At 36.4% G+C, this 9,601-nt stretch overlaps 1 protein-coding gene across 2 annotated transcripts in view; it reads right to left on the reverse strand.

Moving 5' to 3' along the window:
* The window catches only part of LOC106468236 (galectin-6-like), a 51,913-nt gene that overhangs the window by 16,966 nt on the left and 25,346 nt on the right, over positions 1 to 9,601 (reverse strand). The window contains exons 1-2 of one of the 2 annotated variants that reach the window (XM_013928654.2): positions 4,779 to 5,098; positions 3,587 to 3,678 (exon numbers count right to left, since the gene is read on the reverse strand). In XM_013928654.2, coding sequence (XP_013784108.1) covers positions 3,587 to 3,612 — 26 coding nt within the window. In that variant the 5' untranslated portion in view covers positions 3,613 to 3,678; positions 4,779 to 5,098. Of the gene's footprint in view, positions 1 to 3,586; positions 3,679 to 4,778; positions 5,099 to 9,601 lie in introns of those variants that run through there. The other variant, XM_013928653.2, reaches the window with a different exon arrangement.

Consider the following 9,601-nt stretch of genomic DNA (forward strand, 5'->3'; position numbering starts at 1 on the left):
TTCTAGAACTCATTACGTGTTACCAGGGTACACGGTGACTTCCGCTGTCGTAACAATATTTTCGTATTTTCAGTGCACGCATTGTATTCGACGTCAGTTAATTAGTTTTCTTAATCTTATTCTTGGCTAGTCACACCTTATCGTGACTTAAGCCCTTATGATATTGCTGATTACTTTCCCATGAAGTGTTGTTGGAGAATTCGCTAGTTTGTATTAGTGCATTGTCTAGTGCTGTGAGTCACGTACAACAGGTTCAGGGATACCTGGAGGCTGTGACCCTTGTTTTTGCTTGCAGAATGATTAAGTGCACTTGGGCGAGCTGATCCCGATGTAAGATAGATGTGTGTATGTACGCGCGTGTGTTTGTATATGTACTTGTATTTGTACTTTGCTATACATTTGTGTTCAGCTTTTCTCTTCAATTAAATTAAAAATTCATATTAAGACTCCTGCATTATATTTTCTACCGTACCTCCTGTTATCTCTCTTTTCTATGAGAAATCAGCGCACCTGAAAACGGTATACTTTAACAAAATAAAACTATTACTACTATTTAAAGTAGCTAACACCGAAAGCTTATGATGATATGAACAAAATACAATTGAGTGAGATTGTATATTAGTTTGTTAATGTTGTAAAACTGTACAGTTTACCGCATTACACAATATGCTAGTAAAACAAGAGTAGAAGACCATCATGACTGATCGCTGTTAATCCTTCCTTGGATGTGTGCCAAGCATGCGCCATCTTATGTTACTGCAATGCTGAATCCCCGTGGACAAGGTCAAGGAGTAAGTGGGTGTTGGTTCTCTGGCAGTAGGCCATGACATTCAAGATGCTGTCTACAGCAGCCGTTTTTCTCTGAAAGGAATTTCATACGTAACTGTTCTTTAATGTTGCGTACGCTTGAAAATCAGTATAATACATAGGATTATGAGCAGATATTGTTGGTGTAATTTGTTACTAACAATAGCCATACTCTTCTTCCCATTCATCAAATAACTCGCATGTTTCTCACATGTTTTGTCACTGCGATTCCTATAGGGTGACATTGAGATGTTTAGAATAGCTTACACTTCGTTATGTTTATATAACATTCATTAACATCATTTAAAATATCTAAAACAATTTTAGTATTTTCTAAAGACGTGCTGCTTTGTTCAAAGCTTTAGACTCTTTACAAATATCATTCCTAATTCAAGAGCTATATTCTTTACACAAGCCTTCCCCACTGCTAAAAACAGGTTTCGATACTCGTGATGGGCACAACGCACAACACAAATAGTCCGTTGTGAACTTTGTGCCTAAAATAGTTTATATGATATCCTTTCTAAGTCAAAAGCTTTAGAACACATATTATCATTCCTAAGTCAAGAGTTTCACCCTTTACATAATATCATTCTTAAGTTAATTAGTCCTAACAAAACTCAGTATTAAGCAGAAAAAATCTTAATCTGAAAATAAAAATAGTAGTTTGAAGTATTTTAGTTTATTCTAAGTACAATATGGTAGTAATTTCCAATATATGGACACATACTAATAATTTTATCGAGAAAGTGAAGACAAACTGTTTAAGGGCTTAATTACATAGACAAAACCCTTCAACAACAGAACTCGTTTGATCTCATATTTAAACTTTTCACCATTAAGGGCGCTGCTTCCTAGTACACGCAATGATGTAATAAATATGGTATTTGTAAACAATAATTCTTGCCAAATGGATGGACTATGTTGATTTTCATAAAAACGTAGGCTTGAATGATCAATTCTTATCAAACTGTACTGAAAAATGACGATATAGAATACATACATTTTAGTTGTTTGTTTTTGGACGATATTATGTAGATTAGAATTTCTATGGAAAAATGGAAACCAAAAAGTAATATATAATCAAAAGATTCTCTCAGTTTATAAGAACTGTGTTGTAGTGCACAGATACACTCAGGCTCAGGGCCAATACGCTACATCTTGTGACCCATTATACTATAGTATTTAGCAAGTGAACCGACCAGCTTTATGAATAAGCATTGTTCGTTGAGTGCGAGGCTACAGGAAGTCTAAGGTAAATTTTGGGTAGCTTCGCCCCCCCCCCCCCAGCAACCCCCTTTACCGCCGCCGCCCCTAAATATAATAGGAAAAAGAAATAATGAACGTGAGCCTTGTGTTTTCCAGATGCTACTTGGAGGGACTGAAACTTGTTACTTCCATTCTGATGAAGAAGAAGTTATAAAATCAAAATTGTGAGTCAGCTATCTATCTGACTCGTATACAGGTTCTTTCCAAGCAACTCCAAAGACAATGTTTTCCACTTGTTTCATCTGTTATGAATTGTTCTTAACTATTGCATTGCCATGGTCACACATACTGGACATACTTATATAGTATGTCCAGTATGTGACCATGGCAGTATACGTGACTAAAATAAAGGTTATATACCTTTATTTTAGTCACGTATACTGCCATGGTCACACATACTGGACATACTATATAACCTTTATTTTAGCCACGTATACTGCCATGGTCACATACTGGACATACTATATAATCTTTATTTTAGTCACGTATACTGCCATGGTCACACATACTGGACATACTATATAACCTTTATTTTAGCCACGTTTTACCATATGCGAGTTTGGAATTTTGTCCCACCCTTCAGACTTCTAAAGTTATGCCATTTCAGATAAGAAATGAAATATTAAAACAAGTATCTCGGAGTTTTTCATTTGTACACGAGACAGTGGAAGAGTTAATCAAGCAGTATAGTGTATTTTTGTACAGTTCTGTTTTAATAATAGCATAGTTTTGTACAGTCGTGTTTTAATTATAGCATAGTTTTGTACAGTTGTGTTTTAATAATAGCATAGTTTTGTACAGTCGTGTTTTAATAATAGCATAGTTTTGTACAGTTGTCCTTTAATAATACAACAGTTTTGTACAGTTGTGTTTTAATAATACGATAGTTTTGTACAGTCGTGTTTTAATAATAGCATAGTTTTGTACAGTTGTGTTTTAATAATAGCATATTTTTGTACAGTTGTGTTTTAACAATAGCATAGTTTTGTACAGTTGTGTTTTAACAATAGCATAGTTTTGTACAGTCGTGTTTTAATAATAGCATAGTTTTGTACAGTTGTGTTTTAATAATACGATAGTTTTGTACAGTCGTGTTTTAATAATAGCATAGTTTTGTACAGTTGTGTTTTAATAATGGCATATTTTTGTACAGTTGTGTTTTAATTATAGCATAGTTTTGTACAGTTGTGTTTTAACAATAGCATAGTTTGTACAGTTGTGTTTTAATTATAGCATAGTTTTGTACAGTTGTGTTTTAACAATAGCATAGTTTTGTACAGTTATGTTTTAATAATAGCATAGTTTAGCTGATTTCTGAGAGTCAACACTTCATCCTGAAAACCAAATATTCAAAAGTGCAAACTAACACTTGAAGGGAATTTAACAAATCCAGTAGCTCAGATGGCTAAAACATATCCCGGATACACGAAATCGCTGGCTCGAATTTCAAGTCAAGATATGAACGATATTGAATATTGTACTTTATTGTCAAATAGTAAAATAGCCTTACCTATCGGGGTTCTTGCTGGGTACCATTCCCTGTATGAAGATCTTAGAGCCAACGGATAACCCACCGGGTATAGAGCAGACATAAGGAACGCTCTGAAAGCATATAATTTTGTTGATCAGTCAAACTCTTAACACATTTTTTCAGATATTAACTATTGTACATAAATAAACTAAGATTTAAATTCTACATTTACAGTATTTTAAATGTGTATACTATGCCAAAAGTAACTGCACATCCTAGTTCGTTATGGTAACTCAAAACAAAGTGCAGTACATATGAAGTTTGCAGCAAGAACACCACAGAACGTTATTGGGTTTCAAGAAAAAAATATCAAGAAAATCTTGGTGAACGTCAGGATGACACATTATTTCAAACATGGCCAGATTAACATCTAAATAAAATAAGAAATGAGTGAAATAAATATGTCAATTATAGAGCACTACTTCATAAATATGTCAATTATAGAGCACTACTTCATGAATAAATTCAAGATTGGAAAGATAATTTAAGAGTTTAAAGCGTTATGAGAAAAGCTTCACATTTTCCTCTCAGCAGCTACTTAAAGACCATAAATACACTTGAATATTGATAAATTATCTGCTTCTAAGATATTAAAATCAACCACAACTTAGATAACATTGATTAATCATTCAAATAATTAATATAATGTTTTAATCAATTCTGATAGAGCTAACTTAAAGAAAACCATTATCACTGGTTTTAATTACTACGTTCATTACCTCTATACACCAAAATGTGCAGTGTCACTTTGTTTTCGCTATATAGTTAAAGACAAACGTTATCATTGGTATTAATTACTACGTTCATTACCTCTAAACGATAATAGACGGCCTCACCTTTTCTCTATATGATTAAAGACAAACGTTATCGTTGGTATTAATTACTATGTTCATTACCTCTAAACGATAATAGACAGCCTCACCTTTTCTCTGTATGATTAAAGACAAACGTTATCGTTGGTATTAATTACTACGTTCATTACCTCTAAACGATAATGGACAGCCTCACCTTTTCTCTATATGATTAAAGACAAACGTTATCGTTGGTATTAATTACTACGTTCATTACCTCTAAACGATAATGGACAGCCTCACCTTTCTCTATATGATTAAAGACAAACGTTCTGATTGGTTTTTAATTACATATATGCAAAAAATAAGTGCAACCTTACCTTGTTTTCGATTCACAAAATTAGGAAGAAAATAAGTCGATCGTTAATCACACCCAAAAGTCAAGTTGTTGATATTATAATCGGTTTTTCAGTGTATTAAAAAGTTGTTTTTTGAAGATGGTTGTTTTAAACCAAATCTTAAAAACCTGTAACACGTTAGAGATATTCAGATACGACGAAACTTGGCAAAGTTATTAAATCTCAAACACGACAAGTTCGGTCGGAATCATAGTACAAAAACAGGAGTAGAGAAATGAGAACAAAATGATCAACAATGCTGCTCTGTGTATTGTAATATATTGGATGTTTACATCTTATAGACCAGCAGAACAGTTGAACACGTTCTCCTCGAGTCGCAAGTATCGTTGGGTGAATACTGACTCATTCCGAAAGACACGTTTCTCCTTATAGGGGATGAAAAGTAGCAACTGCTGCAAATTTAGATTTCTGGCTAAAAAGTACTGTAAATAGGGGACACACACGCTCGTGTGTTGCGTATTTCAGGGATGGGGACGGAGTAGCTACGTTCTCCTGCTAGTATTTTGTTATCGCCTATTAACAACTAATAAAATTAATATGATAATAATTTGAAGCTATTTCTTTTATTGTATATATATATAATGTAAAAACATTAGTTCAACAATTAAGTAAATTTTAACATCACAGGGAAGAACTGTGTTAAAACAGCAAGACAAAACTTGTGATGAAAATATTTTAATTATCTAAACAAGCCTTAAGTACTACAAGAAAAACGCTGCGTATATTAAAAAAATCACCAAGGAAGAGGCAGTAATGTAGGATATGTGTCCTGGGATTATGAGGTGACTGCGGAAGTAGGACTCACATAGCGGTACGGATACACTGTCTTCCAGTTTTAACCTCCGTTCGCATGTTATAAAAGAAGAAAGAGTAAACATAAAATACGTCAGAAAAATAAGAATAAGCTAGAGAGCAAGATGTGGGTGCTCAAGCCCGCCACGTCCCACACGTATATCATCTTTCACTGCCTGCAGACAGTTGTGGGTGCTCAATCCCGCCACGTCCCATACGTATATCACCTTTCACTGCCTGCAGACAGTTGTGGGAAGGCGGCTGCTCTCCAAAGAAATATAAAATGAAATAAGATAAGTAAGGGAACCTTACCTCTAGATGTTGGCATTATAGTAGTAAAAGCTGAAATTAATAAGTTAGTATTGGTAGTATAGTAGAAATTTTTTTTATAATACTATAAAAATCCAACCAAGTTATCTGAACTAGTAAAACTTCCAACCTCCACCCATCAAGTTTACTCGTAGAGTCTACTGTAACTACTAATTTTTAAAGTTTACCTACTCTTTATAAGTTTGTTTGTTATGGATTTCGCGCAAAGCTACTCAAGAACTATCTGCGCTAGCAGTCCCTAATTTAGCAGTTTAAGACTAGAGGGAAGGCAGCTAGTCATCACCACCCACAACCAACTCTTGGGCTACTCTTTTACCAATGAATAGTGGGATTGACCGCCACGTTATAGCGCCTCCACGGCTGAAAGGGCGAGCATGTTTGGTGTGACGGGGATACGAACCCGCGACCCGCAGATTGCGAGTCGAGCGTCCTAACCACCTGGCCATGCCGGGATCTTTTTATAAGAGCTTTTATATTTATGTGTGATAATGGTGTTAATAAACGCACTAAAATAGTGCCAAGATTTTTAAACGGAAATTTATCGGAAATTTCAAGCAAAATTTTCTTAATTGTTATTCTTTTATATTTATCTAATACATTTTTGTATTTAACACAAATAATTTTCCTAATTTTATTTAATGTTTCTTTATTTAATCAACTAAATGCTATTTTTCTATCAATATTTCAACACTAGTAATTATTACAAGCAACTAAGATTTTATAATACTTATAATAAAAGATTACCTGCTCGAAACATGAATTGTTTTTTGTTTTTTTTTGTCCTTTCATTCAATCCAAGTGGCTGGTGGGCCATTAGGGGTTGCGCCCTCTCTTCGGCCAATAGATGTAATGAGACTGAGGATTAATAGTACTATTATGGAAGTTACGCGACGCTGGAAGCATGCGCGCTGGAATTTCTCGAAGGATCTTGAATTTGTCCGCCAGCTCGAGTGTGATCCAGATGCCCTCTATTTTTGGTATACATAAGCCTGGCAAAAAAAAAACCCAGCGGCAGATAGATAATTGAGTCAAGCGAACAGTAGGCACCGTAAGTAAAGTGTGTGAATTACTGTGATTTATAGCGTGTGTTATAAAAGTTGTTAAGTTTAGAGTCACGAGGTACGTACTCACTGTGAAATTACTGTGTATTAAAAGTTTGTATCGAGAAAGAATAAACTGGGTTAATCAAGAAAGGACTTGTATCGCTTACGTTTATACTGGAAATTAACAAACAAGCAGATACACAACAAATTGGTGTCAGAAAGTGGGACGGAAAAGAAAAAAAAAGAAGATGGAAACTAGAAGTGGAAAATCAAAATACAGGTTAGCAGATTTGATGGCAGCAATACAAGAACAGCAAAAGAAACAAGAAGAACGAGAAAAGAAACAAGAAGAGAGACAACAACAGTGGCAAGAAAACCTGCAACAGTGGCAGCTCGAACAGCAAAATAAAAAAGAGAGATTATAGCAGTTGTTGGAGGAAAAAGAAATGAAACAAGAAGAACGAGAGAATAAACAAGAAGTGAGACTACAGCAGTGGTTGAAGGAGAAAAAAAATGAACAAGAAGAGAGACTACAGCAGTGGCAAGTAAACCAGCACAAGTGGCGACTAGAACAAGAAAGAAAACAAGAAGTAAAATGGAAAATATTAGTAAATTTCAAATTAAATGCATTAAAGGATGATTTACTGTCTTTTACACAAGGAGGATATATTAGCCATGGATCTAATCCACCCTAGACAACAGGAAGCTTCTTCCAGACTCCACAGCTAAACCCTAATGCAGACCAGAAGTCCAGATATGAGAGTCAGCAATATGGGTGATCTCGTACGAAGGAAGTCACAGGAATTCGATGGAAAGACACCGTGGGAAGCATATAGAGCACAACTGGAGCTCCTGGCAGAAATGAATGGATGGACAGAGGAGCAGAAAGCAGTGTACCTGGCAACGAGCTTGAAGTGACAACCACTGGAAATACTTGGACAGTTGTCAGCAGACGACAGGCACAACTATAGAGCACTGGTATCTACTCTAGAACTCAGGTATGGAACTCAAAATCATTGAGCTCATGGGCATAAAGGCCAGACACAAAGTATACTTGGCGGACATTGAAGACCAAGGCATATTAGGGTTGGACTACTTACTACCGAAAAAGAGTGTAGTTAACTTTGATAAAATGACGTTTGGGAACAACAAAGGCCAAATTCTAGTAAGTGTTGCTGCTTCTGTTGATTTGCATGTCACGGCACTTAAGTCAACTACATTACCCCCATGTCAGAGAAGATAATTTGGGGTAGGATAAAAGAACATCCCCAAGGAAGCCCAATGCTTGTTGAAGCAGTGGAAGACCCATCCAGGCCAGTGGATTTGAAGATTGGAAGGTCACTTGTGGCAGGTCATCAAGTAGTACCCATAAAAGTGGCTAATTTTTCTAAATGTGAGCAGACACTTAAGGAAGGGGCATTGTTGTGCATGTGCCAGGAGGTAGAGCCAGTCAATGTTAAGGCAAGAAACACGACCATAAAGAAAGGACATCCACTCCTTTAGAACATTTAACTGATCTCTATAAGAATAGCATAGTCCAGTTGTCATCATCACTGGCTCTTTGGGCTAGAGATCTCTTGGCGAATTATGCAGACGTCTTTTCAAAAGGAGATTATGACCTCGGCTGCATAGACCTTATGGAGCACAGAATAAACACAGGCAATCACCGTCCAATAAAGATCCCACTCAGGAGAATAGCTCCAGCAAGGCGACAAGAGATGGAGAAGGTCATGGATGGCCTAATTGAGAAGGGATAGTCGAGAAATCATATAGTTCCTGATCAGCTCCCGTCGTGTTAGTCCAGAAGAAGAATGGGACCCAATGTTGCTGTGTAGACTTCAGGGATCTTAACAGTATAACAGAAAATAACTCATACCCACTGCCAAGATTTGATGATACTCTAGATGCCCTAAGTGGAGCCAGGTGATTTTCAACTCTAGACTTAATGTAGGGTTTCCATCAAGTAAAAATGGCTGAAGCAGATAAACCTAAGACTGCATTTAATTATGTCCAGGGTCTCTGGCAATACTGTGTGATGCCATTCGGGCTTAGCAATGCTCCAGCAACATTTGAGAGGCTGATGGAAAGAGTACTGGAAGGTCTATAATGGAGGATAGCCCTAGTGTACCTGAATGATGTCATCGTGTTTGCAACAACGTTTGATGAGGAAATTTCCCGGCTAGAAGAAGTGTTCAAGCATGTAAAAGCAGCAAACCTTAAACTCCACCCCAAGAAATGCCACTTGTTCCAAAAAGAGGTGCTTTACTTGGGTCACATTGTAAGTGAGCATGGTTTGTGAACTGATCCAGACAAGGTGAAAGCATGCGTGATTGGCCAACACCAGACAATGTGGGAGAGTTAAGAAGTTTCTTGAGTCTGTGTACCTATTACCGGAAGTTTGTGAAGGACTTTGCAACTATAGCTGCTCCACTACATGATTTCTCCAAAAAAGGCCAGAAGTTTGAATGGACAGTTTCTTGCCAGCATGCTTTCAAGACATTAAAAGAAATATTGGCCTCAGCTCCATTTTTAAAGCTTTCAGATCCCTCACTGCCGTGCATACTGGATTGTGATGCTAGTAATGTCGGAATTGGAGGAGTGTTGTCTCAGAAAGTGGGT

Source organism: Limulus polyphemus, unplaced genomic scaffold (genome assembly GCF_000517525.1).
Source record: "Limulus polyphemus unplaced genomic scaffold, Limulus_polyphemus-2.1.2 Scaffold2927, whole genome shotgun sequence".
NCBI lineage: Eukaryota > Metazoa > Arthropoda > Merostomata > Xiphosura > Limulidae > Limulus > Limulus polyphemus.